The 16,544-nt window shown below is 35.5% G+C and overlaps 1 protein-coding gene across 1 annotated transcript in view; it reads left to right on the top strand.

Moving 5' to 3' along the window:
• The window catches only part of SUCLG2 (succinate-CoA ligase GDP-forming subunit beta), a 134,388-nt gene that overhangs the window by 23,736 nt on the left and 94,108 nt on the right, over positions 1–16,544 (top strand). Inside the window, exon 2 of the mRNA XM_049826875.1 lies at positions 4,623–4,764. Coding sequence (XP_049682832.1) covers positions 4,623–4,764 — 142 coding nt within the window. The remainder of the gene's footprint in view (positions 1–4,622; positions 4,765–16,544) is intronic.

Raw genomic sequence — 16,544 nt, 5'->3', positions numbered from 1 at the left:
TTAAGGCTGTACCTTTGTGCAGTGGCACTGTTATGGTCCATCGCAGGTGATTATCTGTAGGATAAATGTGGATATCTGTAGGCTATCTGTGGAAATTTATGATGCCCAAGAAACTTGTGCTATTTGAAGCCCATCTGAAATTCTTCTGAATGCTTAGTATAAATGTATTTGGGAGGGTTGGGAACTATATCTGGCAAGGATTTTTCAAGATTCTTGCGCTAATTAATTCTTTTTATTGCTGTCCCTTTTAAATCATTCATATATATATTTTGCAACCAAAACATCTTTAAGTTGGGAATTGGTTAAGGGAATCATCTGTTTACTCAGATTTCTAACATCTCATGATCACTTTTTTGCTTTGTGCCTTAAGCCTAAAATACATATGTTTGCAACTGTTTTGATTTTTCAAGATGGTCTTGAAAAAGTAGTCATCTTCAAAGATTCAAAGCTTTTGCTTTATTTCATCCTTTATAACTGCTTTGTTTTGCCTGCTCTTCTCAAGACATATAGTGTGCGTACTGCAAGTGCTTTAAAGCAAGTCTTTCATGTTCCTTGCTCATCAGAGCTTCTAATACAGACTTTGTCACTCCTGTATACAGTGGTAGGCTGTACTAACTCATTTTATTGAGTAGTTCGTTCACAACCAGGAGTTTGTCTTTTGTGGAAAGTTTTGATTGAAAGTCTTCAGCTGGTGCTCAGTAAGATGGTCTCTCTTAGAATCGCCTAATACAGGAGAGGAAAAAAAATATACGTGCCTACTAACCTTACGTTTGTAGGCTTCACTTTCTGTGCCAGCAGTTCTTGGCCAGGTCTTTGTTTCATCCCCCTTTAGGACTGCTTTGACAGTTCTTTCGAATGAATTATTCACTTATTTCCTTTCTGTGTTCCTCAGACCTGTCTGGTTCATAATTTATGAAGGAAATATTCCCATAATCTCCTAATATTAATTGTCTAATTTTTATAAGAGAACAGACCTGTGTCCGTATGCTTATGTATATATGCACTGTATGTACGTGTAATATGATTTTTAACATCTCAGCAATGATTTGGAGTATCCCCTAGAACATTTTGAGCTATATCTTCAAGTTGTAAAACTGATATATACCAAAAGCTTTTGTAAAATGCGAGGAGGGTGGTTGGGGACAGAGCTCATTGCAGGTTCCCGTTGGAGCTGTTAGGCTTGCTTTATTCATTAACTAGGCTGGAGCTGAATTAACGTTGGAGTGCCACACCAGATGGGTGACACTGGAAATGACCTTTCTTCATAAAACAAACAGAGCGTTGGGTGCTTTTCTTGCTGTCTTCTCTGTTCTGTATCTGTCACGTGTTGTGAGTTATCACTGGTGGCCTTTATTAGGTGGTGGCCTTTTGCAGGCCATATTATATAAGAGAGTCCTTAAAAGATTTTATTACTTAAGCCTTGCTGGTTTAAACTAACAGTGGAGATGGCAGTTGACACACTGTGCTGCATTGCAAATTCCTTAACTACTTAATTCCTGCACAAACAGAAAAATTGAAAGCAAGTTGTGCTGAAAGACACTTTTGTCAAGCAACAGCAACAAAAGTCTGCCCCAGAACAAGATTGTTTGAATATTTTCCTTTTTATTTATTCGATTTAGATCAGTTTAGTACTACATACATGTGAAACTGATTTACTGCTGTAAATGATGAATAAAAACTGTTTTAAAGACTTGTTCGTAAATTATAAACTCGGTGACCAAAATTTTATTAGCTGTATTACTGAGCTGTAGAAGCCTTTATATAAACGAGTTAGTTGTAAATAAACGCACGTAAGCATAAGAGAATTGTAAGTAAACATACTTTATATATAAGAGAAATCCTCAGTAAAACTTTTAACTCAGCTTTTTATTAATACAGCAACTTTTAACATTGTTTTTTCTGTATTTATTTAATTCTATCCAAGATCAGCTCGACATGTGTCTCAAAGATCTTTTGGCTTCTAGTAAATACAAGAGTACATAAAATAAAAATAAAGAACTGTATCTATAAAATTTATAAATATATAACAGATGAACAAAAAGTGCTGTCAAACTTAGCATAGACTTATCCTTTGTTTCAAATCAACTTCCAGCTAAGGAGAATTAACCTCTCTTCTGGAAAGTACAAATAGAGAATTTGAGTATAATTGATTGTTTAAGTCAAGGTTTCTTCCTTTCAGATTTAAGTTAGAATTGATGGTTTATTTATTTTGGTATAAGTCTACTTTAACTAAAGGTGTGAGCTTATTTTTCTGAACCCTGAAAGTCAGATTAAATTCCTTGTTGCTCAAGAGAAATGGATTGAGAAATGTCTTTGTAGATGTTCTCCTGCTGTAGCTCTGAGCCTCCAGGGGGGAGTGCACACATCGGGTACGACTTTTAACTAGAGCAGAATGTCTGAAAGCTAGTTAGTCAGATGGAGATGTGTATTGGTTTTTCCTTTTTCCTTGCCTCCCTCCCTCTGTAAATGAGGTTGGCTTCTGATTGCAGTTGGGATGTTCTTTCTTTTGCTGCTGCTTACAGCTGAAAGGGGGGGCCCTCTGGAAATGTATTTTAGTCTTACGGTAGCTGTCAAATAACACATTAGTAGACTCCCAGCTGCCTGTGCAGATTCAGGTGATGCTTCTCTTCCGTGTGTGTACACATATGGATTATATGCATGTGTCAATAATGAAGTATGCTGAAGTCATAATAATAATAATATTGTTATTATGAGGTAGTCTTTAGAGAAACAATGGAAAAGAGAAGGTTAATGAGTCTCAGGGATAAAACTGGTATTTTCTCCAGTCATGCTAAAAGCTCTCTGTAGCTTGATAGAAACTAAAGGCTCATGGCATAAGCTTTTGGTTGAAATTGTCTGGCCTTTTTTTATATGAGGCTAGAATCGACCTTCAGGGTCCCTCTTGGCTCCTCGTATTAATCCCTTTGTGGAAATGGTCATGAAGGAATAGCTGTTAGAGCCTAACACAGAACTTCAAATAGGAAAACAGATTAAATATCAACAATTATGGAAGTGACTTTAAATTTTGACCCTACATTTGAAGGCATTGCATAAATGTAATAACATATTGTCTGTGAATAACATGGAGGAATATAAAACATACTGAGGTGCCTGTATGATGCCTAGAATTAGAGATAGCCATAGAGTGTAATGACAATATGTCATTTTATTCTTCTAAGATATGTTAACCAGGTTATGGTAAAAGAATTTAAAATCTGTCATTCTGAGCTATTTGTAGCTGTTTAAGTTCTGTGGGAGTCACTTTTACGGAAGACATGTGGTTATATACTGTAAAAGATGGGGTTTGTATTTTCTTTATGCATCAATCTTTTGTGCTATGTTTCAAAGCAAATAGGAACAGATGGAGGTTTGCTTTTGATACAACACAGCATTTAAAACTCTAGTATTGTGAAAAGGATATGTGTTATTGAAAGACTTTAGCAGGGAGGTTTTTTGTTTTCAGTATAAAGTTGCATTAGGATAATACTTTTTATCACTCTGTTAGAGATCAAAGTATTAGTATAGTAAATAATCCTCTTTGTCTAACATATCTAAATATATAGTGCTAGCTTGCATACTGTGCTCCTTTACTTCAGGAGAAACCCAAGTATTGATTGCGGGCTGTCTGCCAGTAGGACAACAGTTTGTCTCTCATGTGGGAAGAGCATCTTTTGCTGGCACAAAATGGGATTATACCATTGCCAGGAGTCAGCTCCACCTTTGCCGTTATACCATTGCCAGGAGTCAGTGACAGCTCGTTAATTATTGCTTTTGTCTGTAATGATTTATCCTGTGTGGAGAATGTGTCCTTTCTTAAAATCATTCAGTACTGTTCCTGTGACTTTTATAGCGTCTACATTCAATGTTTACCACCAAGACAAGCAAATGTGATGTCTTTGTGTGCATGTGTAAGGTTGCCGTATCTTTGTATCCATGATAGATATATATACATATATGCACATGCCAGCATCTAAACTAGCATGTTGAGAATGGAAGGTAATTCTTCTCCAACTGGTGTTGGCTTTGCCTGGCTGGCGTGGTTGTGCTAGCATCCTCAACAAAATATACTTAGAAGTGCAACCAGCTAAGCATAGATAACAGACCACTGTAAACACATCTATTAGTATATAGTTTCCTAGAAGATGATTCTAATAATATGTCAGCTGTCTTTCTTCTCAGATATGCTGCAATGCACAGAATTTTATAGAGAAGAATTATATAAAATTTAGTGTAAATAAGGAGATTGAATATGAAACAATGAATTTGTTTTAAGGTAACTGTCTATTAATGTTTTTATAGCACAGGATAACTTAAAAACATGAATAGAGTTCAAGCCAAGTTGGCCAATCTGTGTTGATATTAAATGCAAAGCATTTTGTCTAGCCAAGATCACCCAGTGAGCCTTGTGTAGCTTTTAAAAAATACCTGTAGCTTTCAGAGTATTTTGGATGCACAAACGTTAAGAAAAGGCACTTAGGTAAATCAATACATATTTTACCTTTTCTGTGAAAGTGTTGTTTAACTGCTGGTTTGAGATACCCATAAGGCAGAAGAGCTCAGTTGGCTGTCTCATGAACTGTTCTTAATGAGCATTATGTTATTTTCCCCTCTCGTTTTTCTAGGCTGTTCAATTAACCCCTAGACGATGGCTGAACCTGCAGGAGTACCAAAGCAAAAAAATAATGGCAGACCATGGGGTTACAGTTCAGAGATTCTTCGTAGCTGATTCTGCAAATGATGCCCTGGAGGCTGCTCAGAGACTAAGTAAGTTGACTGATAATGGGAGGAATCTGCTTCACCAGATAGCAATCTGGAAAATAAATTGCTTTCTAATAAGTTGTACACAATCTTCAAATTGATGCTTATTGAAAAGCTTTCATATATTATCCAGACCATAAATATATGCTTAATTTTGTATGTGAACAACAGTCTATAACAGCAATATTTCTTTAGAACTTTATTTCTAAAATGTTTTGTATGCAGCATGTAACATGAAGTCTTTAATTAACATTATGTAATTTTGAATAGTTCAGAATTCGGAATAACATCATGAATGGTTGCTGAGGAAAATTATTATTGTTGTATACTTGATATAATTTAAGGAACTAAAGTAAATGAACTTGTGTAAAAACTTGTTTTCAAACAAAAATTTGCTGTATTAAAAAGCTAAAGAAGAAAAAGGTTGTGGGCTCTCCATTTTAAAAGATTTCAGAACCCAGTTGGACAGTCTGCTTTAGGTGACCCTGCTTTGAACTGGTGGGTTGGACTAGACAATCTCCAGAGGTCCTTGCAACCTCAACTGTTCTATGGTTCTATGAAGAAATAAAATATGTATGAGAGAATTATATACATGTATATTTGTTCACATGTATGTTTGTCCATATGGAGAGAAAAGAAAAGGTGAGTTGAGGTACCTACCATCACAAAGGTCTTGACAGTGGTTGGGAGAGAAGACCATGCTTCTGGAACTTCATTTTGGTTCTCTGCCAACATCCTCAATTTAGTGTGGTGAACGTAAGATGATAGTGTATGTCAGAAATCAATTTATATAATACCTTTTCTCTCAAAAGGAAATGCGTTTAAGTACTTTGTCGCCCAATTCTAAATCTGAAAATTCTCTACTTCTTTTAAAAGTTAATAATAGTTTGCATAGTTTTTTTTCATTTAGCTTTTGTTGATATTAGTATATCACACATCAAAATGCCAGAGGCCAGATATTATTCTAGTTTAATTGTGTAGTAACAGGAAGGTTTTTTGTTTTGTGCTTTACATAATGCACAAGCCACTTAGTTAAATGCATTTCACTTTTGCACACTGGAAAGTAAATTAACACAACTTACTCCTATGAAAGATCTTATCAGACCTCAAGTAGCTGAATAAGATTACCGTAATGGCTTGTTAAATCTCTATAACTTTATTAGGGTGATACATTTTCCAGTAATCAAAACCTTCTTACGACAACTAGTATATTTGAAAATATATTTGAAACAAAAACATTAAATGCAACTGTTATGGTCATTTAGCAGTGCAAAATGAAAAATGCTGACACAAAGCAAAACTCGTAAAATCGGAGGGTTTCCTCATGTCTGGATGCCTGAGAAAATCAAGAAATGCTAACTGAAGCTGTGGCAGGTTTTTCACAAATTTTACAGCACTTAAACTCTCCTCTTCATGATTGAACTCGTAAATGGATTGGTCTATCCAATAACTATTACTGTTCTCGATCTCTATAACTATTTGGAGAAATAAATGACTCCATTAAAGGCAGTGAACCTCTTCTGTTTTATGATGCCAGATTTATTTTAAATAACCTCTGTAGCTTGCTTGCTTTGCAAATCACAGAAATATTGGTCTATTAAAAAACCCAACTGTGTTGAAATTTAAATAATCAAAAGTAAAAACTAAACCCGAAACTTATTTGCTAATGAAACTTTATCGGGTAAATTGCATGTATTTTAACTGGGTTGGCTTGTTAACACTTTAAAAATTATGTCAGTGGTACCTTTTTTCATTCTATGTAATTTCATTCAACCATCCTGCATTAATGGGCATTAAAGAATTGTGGTTTATAGTGTGGAAGCTATTTCATGTTGAAATGATTGACACTCCATTGATCCACTAAATAATTAACAAAATCCTTGTAATCATTCTGATAGCGTGCTGTCGTCGTACTTCCAAAATGCACTTTGAAAACTAAGCATCAAGAACACAAGTTTTGCTACTGTGGTCGTTGTTCTTCCAAGATTTGATCAGATTTATCTTCTTTATGATCCTTCAGACTAGTAGTATCTCTGTCACTCAGGTTTATCTGCACAATTTGTTATGGGCTGCCGTCTTCTGAATATGCAACCACGCAAAGTAAAAAGTTACGAGCAAAACAAAAAACTTCAGCCTACAGGAGGCACAAAATATTCCAAAATAAAATAACAAATGGAGGTGGCTTTGGGATGTTCTTGATAGACAGGCATTCTGCACTAAAAGATGGTGAAAGGAGAGACCAATCACACCTGCCAAGTCCTGCTCAAAAATCTCGTGGTTTAGATACTGTATGCCACGTTGCAGCTGTCCTTAACGTTTGCTTCTGCAAACAAGAAAGGATGCTTGCCAACAAATTTCTAAGATTAAAATAGAATAAAGTTGTCAAAACTTGAAACTCAAAGGTTCGGTATTTTTCTTTTGAAAGGAGGTTCTTTCTGTAGACCTGTCATCATGAGTACAGGAGACAATCATTTTCCTTGACAATCTTACAGCATTACATCACTCTCATAGGTCTCTGTGTGTGATAAAGGGGTACAGAAGAAGGGATAGAAATTCCTGACATGGAAGTCTTTACGAAGTCTGGTATTCACAGATTAATTTCACAATTTCACCAGATACTACATGCTTGGCAGAGCTGTCTGTACTGCTACAGTGCCTGTGCTCACCAATTTTGCTATTGTTGGATTTCCTGTTGATGCAATGGAAAGAGATGGGATTAGATTATTTTTGCGGCTGTCTTCACTTGTCAGGAAGGTGTTAATGCATGTGTTCTTGAAAGCATTTGCCTTTATCCAGTATCAGCAGTTTTGTTATAGTTTGCTCATTTCCTCTGTTGCTCTATTTTTATTAATATGTACACTGAATACACTGAATGTTAATGTTCTCAAAGATCTTCAAAACTTACCAACAGCACAAAAGGCAGTCTACAAGGAATTTTTAATGGAATTAAAGGATTGTTGTTTTTTTTTACTTCTAAGATAAGAATGGGAGATGTGAAGAAAATTAAAATGACATCACTAATATTGACTTCAAAAGAAGTTGTACACAATAAGGAATACGGAATTAGACCCCAAGGAATTCATTGCCTTCTACGTGCTAAGCAATTTTCAGGTGTAACTCTCATAGAGAAGGCAATATTTACAAAATACCAAGAAATGCAGTCACAAACGGTTTTGTGTTTCCTGTTAAAATTCCTAGATTTTCAAGAGAGGAAAGAAAAAGACGTTGTGCTGTTTTGCTACAACAGTATGGTGTTGCTTGATCTGCCATCTGACGAAACACAACCTGTAAACAAGTTCTTACAGTTCTAGTGCAGCTTTTTAACAGAACAAAGTGAAATATTTGGGAGCTGAGTTTTCGTCTGAAATGTAAGATCATTTGGCTACTCCTGCATTAACTCAAAGTCTTCTGATCTCATTCTCACTTAAAGTAGTGGTACATTAAGGGCTTGTTTAGCCAGAGAAAGCATCTCCTGTCTTGCTATTTCTTTTCCTCATACTGAGGTACTGATATAAGGAGAAAATCCTTATATATGCATACATATACCCACACTATTGGAGTGTGTGTATTTTCATTGCTTGTATTGGGCAGATGCGCTGTGCATCACTTCAGGGTCCATCGTTTTCTCTGTCCCTCTCCACTAGAGGCCTCTAAGTCTGCTTCAGCTCATGCACTGTTCTTTATGTTCTGCCTGATGGAGAAGTTATTAAGGGAACCATCATTTTAAACTAGTAGGTGGACAAAGCTGAGAGGGATTATAATTATGCTGGAGGGTGTTACTATGTACTGTCAGTTGGCTCTTTGAATCAGTAGAGAACTTACAGGGGTGGTTGAAAATGCTGACAATCCTAAATGGATGCTGGAAGCTTGGCATGCGTTTCTTTTTCTGATTTTTAACAAAAGCAATAGAGTGCTGCTCGTTGAGTGACTTAGAAACACTTAGAGTGTTTCATTACATTTAAGAATCAGTCAGGTGCAGTGTTCACACTCTTATCACAGAGAAATGCAATTGAATTGAGTGCAAGGCTTTTATTCACTCTTCTTTAAAAAAATGTATAACAAAATATAGTCTCTGCATGTCCTACTTCTATTGCCTTATGCATGAGGGAACTCATAAAATTCGGCTTTGGACTGAAGGCATGCTTTTTATATCAGGCTGGAGAGGTAAACATGTATTTTATACAGAACAGAAGAGGTTTATTGAAGCCTCTTTCCATGAGGTCATTTACCTGTCACCTATTATTCACTATTTTTAGAATATTGAAAGAGTTCTCAGTCATGTGATCACCCGTCTCCTTCCTATCTCAGCCTGCTGGGTTTTTTTCCTTTGGCTATGTTTAATTTAGTTGGAAGGCTGCATTTTTAGATGCTGTTTCAGATCCCTAATCTGAAAGTTCATCTCTCCAATACAAGTTGGGAAAACTGCTTGAAAGCAATTTATGTCTAGAAGGGATCAAAAATTGACCTTTAGCTTGGTAATGTCCTCTTTGTATAGATTATGAAGAAATTGTTGGTGATAATGCTGTCTGCATTTAATCTAAGCTTTTATGTTAGGAAAAATGAAAAAGATCCTTGAACCTGATGTTTCTGATGATATTAAAAATGTGAATTCAGATTCTTTTTTTGTTATACCAGAAAGAGCTTTTCTAAGAGTATCCTGTACAGACCAGCTCTCTGTTAAAGTTGTATTTAAGTAGCTGAATTTACTCCTCAGTCTTTGAGTTTATTGGCTGCTTAGCTGATCTTTTTTGTACTATCATCATGTGCTTTGCTTACATGATTTAATTCCCTTTCTTCTTCTTTCCATCAGGATAGGTAGAAGAGGAATTTTGCCTCCTTGCATTTCTGTGATTTCCAAATTTCTTTCCATTGTATGGTTCACTGTATAGTAATAATTCTTCACCTGTGCATAATGAGTTATTTCTCAAAAAACCCCTATGTACTCAGTGGTTATAACTAGTTATTTTTTAGAGCTCTTTGGATTATGCTTCTCTGCATATGTTGAAAAATCACACATTACTGAAATAGCATTCCATGGAGCTGTACTCAAAGAACATGCTTGGTGTTAAAGGAACAGCTCTCCCATAAGTCCTTTTATTTTTTTCTGACAGCTTTTATTAAAGTTCCTTACACTTAAATTATGGCTTTCTGAAACTATCCTTTCAGGCAAAATAATGCTATAAGTTATTGACTAATACGATTCTATTCTCAAATGGGCAAGTATTTAGAAAACAACCTTTTAAATTTAATAGAAAACTAGTGGTGGACGAGCTGCCTTTGGACCACATTCAGCATTGCTGAGCATGAGAATTTCTCTATTCTGTTTAGCATGTTTTGAGTCAATGGATTTTGCCTTGTCCGAGTGGTGAAATCTAAGACTAGAAGGAATCTGCATTTTCCTGCAACTTCTCAATGATAGGAAATACCTGTAATACTCTGTTATTCCCAGTCTTATAGGCATCTCTTGAATGCATCCATTTCAAAGCTCTACAAAATTTGCCATCGTCTGTAGTTTTAGTCTTTCTGTCCCTTGTTCAATTTCTTGTTGTATATTAGAGCCCTTTCCTCGTTGTATCCATTTTCTCTTGTTTCTTCCCAATGCTGTCTTCCACCTTATGAGTTCTGACTGAGAAAAGCCTCTTCCTTTTTTGTGCTAAACAGTTATATCTTACCTTACTTACAACAAATATTTAGCAATTGTGTACTGCTAAAATCTGCTGTATGTTTAAGTGCATACTTTTTTTTTTTTGCTTGCTGAAGTGTGCTTTGCTTAGATCACCATTTACTTGATATAGTAGTCATAGAAATTGATGGTTTTGTGTCTGATCAAAAAACAAATAATGGTTGCTAACAGTTCAAATAATATTTTTTCTATATTTGTCCACTTTGAAATGGTTTGATTTTTGGAAAAATTTTCCAAATTTAATTGTTGTGCCAACAATTTAAAAAATCTCAGCTGTGTCTGAAAATTATGAAAGTAATAAACTAGAATAAAAGTTATGAGGGTAAGGCCTTGTTTGTTACAGTTATTTAAAGTAATTTTTTGTGGGAGGCTTAATAATCAATATGTCAGTGATCCAGTGTATTTACCCTATCTACTGGATGAAAAAATCAGTTGTGGAAAAACAGAGGAATTAGGAAAGGTGTTAAAGGGTTGTGTTCACTGAAACCGGCTTTACTAAGGATTTTGTTACAAAGTCGTGGAGAGTTTGCTGTGATACAGCTATAGTACAAAGCTAGGGTATAGCACTTACTTGATAGTAGCTCTTTTTATGGACATTCTTCATTTTCTCTCAGATTGCTTTTAGGTGCTGTAACTTAATCTGTTTTGGAAGCTAAACCACACAAAGGCACAATTAAGGTCGAATTAGGGTTTCTATTTGAGGATTTCCTACACAATGGCTGTTCACACTGCTGTGTAGCAGGACCTTTCTTCCTGGACATGAACCCTAAAATACTACTGCTTTTTCCTCTTTCTGTACATGTTTTGTTTGGTAGGTTTGAATCTTGTAATTCCTGCTTGTTCTCCCTCCCCCTTGCTTCTGTCCTTCCTCTGTGTTTCGTGCTAAGAAACTTCATTTCACAGAGGCTGCTGATAAGTGGCGAAATTTTAGGCGCAGCAGTATTTAAGCAGTGCATTATCCTTGGTAAACCCTGCAAGGGGTCTCTTGCGTAGCTTTTTGCATGCCTCATTCCCCCTCTTCAGCTTAGGAATGTTTTTCCACATCAGCCCTTGGCACCTGTGTGAAAAACAGGCAGCTGTCTAACAGCACACGCATTTGTTGGTAATGGCTACATGTGTTGCATCCTACATGCCAGAAAAACAGGCAGAAAAACTTCAGCTTCCCTAACTGTGATTCTGAGTTTTATTCTTTTTGAAACAAAATTAATAAAAGATTTTGTCAAAGCTTACCACTGGGTATTGTGTTGTTTCAAGCTGAACCTTTCCGTTTCAGGTTAAATTACAAATTGTTGCTTTTTTAATATTAGATATGGAAATTCTTCTAAAGGCCCTCAGTCTCTTGAGGAATTACAGAAATGGTTAATTTCAAATGCAGTTTTATGAAAAACAAATCTGTTTTGTTTTTCTTATCTGTTCCCTTTGTTAGAAAATTACATGCTGAGTGTGAGTCAGTAAATGCAAGCTTGAGACTGCTTACAATAGTTGGGTATTTTATAACCATTCTTAGTCACCAAATGTCTTCATATTCAATAGATTTATAGTAATATGAGTAATGGCTAGGGGGCTAACAAATCAAAATCTCATTTCAGATGTTTGACACTAATGTTGTGCTGACTTATTGTTCTCTGTGTTGGATTTCTGATCAAATTACCAAAATAGCTACTTGGAAGTAGCAACACAAAGTAAAAAATACTCTAGAAATGGGGTACTGAATTTTATATTTAATGTGTGCCATAGAAAGCGGTCGTTTACAAATTTCAATTGTGTTAAATATATTAGTGGATTTTTGTTTATAAAAGAAGGAGGTGACAGAAGCCATAACTCTTGATTCAAGAATTTCAGCAGGTGGTAAAAAATGCAAAATTTCACAAGGAAGGTACAAGATGACTGCTGGTATTTATTCCAGACTTGTCACACCATATTTTATAGTTCTTCAAGGTACTTTTGCAGCTGCAAAACAATAACCAGATGCATAATTGAGAAGCAGCTGCATGAAATTTTCATTTTTTTATGCATAAAATCAGAACCATTAGACACGCTTTATGTATAAGGTATGAAACACTAAACAACATTGTTTTCTCTGCAGTACTAGCAGCTGCGTAAAGGAGAGAAATCACACCTTCTACATTCTCTAGATGCTCATCTGCTTCTAAATATTTGGGGGCTGATTACTGAAAGCGAATTTCTTTTCTGTTTTTGTTTTTCCTTTTTTTGTTATTCTGTCTTGCATTGGAATGTATGTGGTAAAGCATTTGCTTTGGTTTTAATTTGTAAAACCCTGTTGTAAAAATCCATCTGTGACACTGAAGAGTTGGGTGGTATTTGGGGTTTTTTTTTGTTTGGTTGGTTGTTTTTTGTTTCTTTTGTTGTTTTTTTTTTTTTTTTTCAAATCACCTGTATTTATAGCTGCTGTTTTTATCTGAATGCCACAGTGTATCCCCTTCTGGGAATGTCCATCTCTGATGAAAGATAAATGAGTTGTGCTTTTTTTTTTTTTAGGATTCTGCCATCACTGACTATATGTGTTTGAAGGCAGAACTGAATCCCAAGTTTTTTGTTTGATAGAAACTACAGCACTGTTGAAAGAAATACCAGCTTGTTTGAACAATCATTTAGTTAGTACTTATATTTTAACAAACTATATGGGACAAGGTATAAAATAATGGTAATTATCCAGAAGCCATGTGTCACTTTCACTTGAGAATTCTCCTCTTATTTCCTGTGAAGCCTGATGTATGTATTTATTGAAAAGAAATCTATGTGTTGATAGTTACTGCAGTTTAGCACATTTCTGGTAATAAATACTGCAAATATTGTGGCTTTAACTTGTGACAGAAAAGATCAGTTTCTCAGCTGGCAGTCTGCAGTTTTTCCTCCCTGGGCCTTATTACTATGGCTGTATTGGTGTGATCTTTGGGGTGATTGTGATCAGAAGAACTGCACTTCTTTTCTTTGCATAGTATGACTCCTCAGCAGGAGATATGTTTCAGGTATTAATTTTGAAATAGTGTTTATTAGTTAGAAACTTGAAATGAGATGACAAAGCTTCTGGAATTGATGGGTCTTCACTATGAAGTGCTGCATCTTCTGTGTGATCAGTCTCAGTATGTAATCCCTTGTATAAGGGTGTCAATTAATTGGTGCTTATGTCTGTAAAGTGTGGGGTGTGGGGCTTTTTAATTTAAACTTTTTAATGGAAGTACTAGTAGCAAAATCATGTTGAACTGAATTAGTATAAAATCTAAGAGCAGAATGATGACAGTCTAGAGAAGAGGATAGTTTATACTTAGCCCCTTTTGTACTGTCTGTTAGGTCCTTACCAGCAAAACTCTTACATGTGGTCAGTAGTTTGGTAGCAATTTCTTCAAAGAAATATATAATCTGTTCCTTCCTCCATACCATGAATATTTTTATCCTTGAAACTGATTTTATTTGAGGCTGCAGCTTATCTGAAAAGGGGGCTCATTCCTCCTAGATGTATGTAGAGACCTTTTGTTTTGTAGTCAGGCATCAGATAATTGGCACAGTAAAGAACAGGAGGAACTGGGCGAGATTTAGAGAGAGTAAAACTGGGAAACTTTAGAAACAGTGAAGTTCTGAGTAGTTCTTTCAAATTAATAGTTAAACTTACACTGCAAAACCAGCTCTTACTCAGATGCTTTTCTTTAACTGAATCCTGAATTATTGCTCCATCTTTTACCATTTCTTTTGTTGAGTGTTTAAAACAACAGTTCTGGTTATTGCCCTACTTTGATACTGTCTTAATTTCCCTGATCTCCACTAGTGTCCCCCAGGTGACGCAGGGTACAGCAGAAAGGTACTATTAGATAACCACTTCCCGTATATAATTCAATTGGGGAAGTTGCATTTTTTTAATCTGTCAATTGTTTCTGTTAAATTTGTTATACCTTTTGTCTTTATGGAATAGGTGGTGGTTTAGGATGGGCTGTGATTGATGTGTAAGGATATTAGCTTGTACATTTGCTATAAAAGCACACGGTTTTGAACCAAGCCAGAAATCTTCACTCACAGCTGGCCTTTCAACTTGTATAAAGCTCAGAGAACACGCAGCATACAGCCTGCATACCATGGTTCCCTTCCCCTCTTTTCTTCCTTCAGCCTCCTCCACTCTATGAAGTAATCTTAACTGATATTTTGCAAAGGTTAGTATGACTTGCAAGAGCTTGTTTTATCTTTCAAGATGGGAGCAATTTACAAGCTGATATTCTGAATACATCAGCAGTTGAGAAGTATGATCATAGGAGGCTGTAATGATTATTTTTTGGCGTAGATAATCTCTACCTAAAATGGTAGAGCAGTTTTTGAAGCTGAGGTTGTTCTGACATTTCACTAATCTGCTACTTCATATTTGAGAAGGTGCTGTGAATTTAAAATATGTTTGTCTACATTTCTTCAAATATTTGCAGTTTAAGAAAAGTAAAATATTTCAACACACTTATGAATATGAAATGTGTCTTTGTAACCCTGCTGGATTTGATTGGGAGATATTATCTGACTTCCTGCATCACAATATATTTTAAATGAGGCTCTAACCCTTGAGAAGTCATCACGAAAAACGTGTGGTGGGAATCATGTTCAGGTTGCTTCCAGAAGTTAGCTATGCTCTTATTTTAAGTGATTTTTGTTTTATTAAGAAAAATCTGAAGTTGACAGTTTTACCTATATGTGGTATACTCTACTCTGTCCTACAGTTAAAGTCAGCTATTGTTTCTTGCATCATTGTGAAGGAGAACATTTTTCTTGCACCTCCCCTGGGCTTAGCTGGACTGCTCACCTGAGTAAGATAAATAGGGCCAAACTTCAGGCTATAAATCTTAAATATATTTATTGTTCTAAATGCTTAAGAACAGCCCTAGGATTTTTGCAGAAAGAGTAAGGAAAGGCAGCTGTGAAAAGTTTACTGTATAAATAGTTAACAATTTAAAGTCACTGGGAAGATTCACCATTGCTGTACTGCACTTCCCTCTACTCTCTGCCAAGTCTTATCCCTCTATTCCTCCAGTTATTCATCTGTGTATTTTAGTAGTAGCTTTCCTGATCTTAGTATGTGTGAGTATTGTGCTCCACTGAAGATTTTTGTTATAATAATCCTGATACTGTGTCTGCGTGTCCAACATCCCCTCTTGTTCTTGTTACCACAGATAAATCCTTTACACAGGTTTTTGTTTTAGCTCATTAGATGTTCAGTGTGGCTGATTTTCTTATTGCCCTTTCCACATCTTACCTTCAGTATAATACCTCTTTTATTTTGGATATGTTGGAATAGAAGTGGAACAAGAGAATCTTGAGGCTGATTACTGCAAATTTAACTTTCTTAGAAAAAAATAATCTTATAAAATTTTTCCCCCTATAAATACAGGCTTATGTCTCATGCCATAAAGTAATCTGCCATTTAAATATGATGATTAGCATGTGCTATAAATAACTTGCTTATTTTTATCTTTTGAGTGACATTCCTATTTGAAGTGCATTTGCAGATAGTATTTTCTTATCAACTTAGAAACTTAGTTGTTTCTTTGATCCCTTAGAAGCTAAGTTAAATGCTTAAAGGTGCTTTCATAGTGCAAAGTTATTTTACAATTTTGAGATGAAAAAAATTCATGTATTTTCATATTTTATGTTGTCAGTTTCCAAAATGAGACTCCTGTGTCTTTTGAGTTTATTCAGCTTTGTGTCCATTTTCACAATTGTAATGGTATAGGTTCCAATTTATGGCTGCTTTTTACACTGAGTTTTTGACATTGAGTATCCTGTAAATAGTGGTATGTATGCACTTCCATAGACTGTAGTAAGCATTCCTTCAGAAAACTCTAGGCTGATGAAGAAATGAAATAAACCCGTCAAATACTAGAGAGAGATTTTTAAGGGCTAAGGTTCAGAGGTAATTTAACAGGAGTTGCATATCACTGAAGATGTCTATATGATGTGATACTTGTCAGTTGTGCAGAAAGGAATGCAATTAGTGCAGTTAACAGCAGGTAGGGCAACGTTAATTATACATTCTCTTGTCTCTCTATGAATTGTTTTAGCTATTTAGATCCCTCTTCTTTTGCATCTTATTAGGTAAATTATACCACAAGAG

This window comes from Accipiter gentilis, chromosome 23 (assembly GCF_929443795.1).
Source record: "Accipiter gentilis chromosome 23, bAccGen1.1, whole genome shotgun sequence".
Lineage (NCBI taxonomy): Eukaryota > Metazoa > Chordata > Aves > Accipitriformes > Accipitridae > Astur > Astur gentilis.
This window is presented reverse-complemented; position numbering and strand designations above follow the sequence as displayed.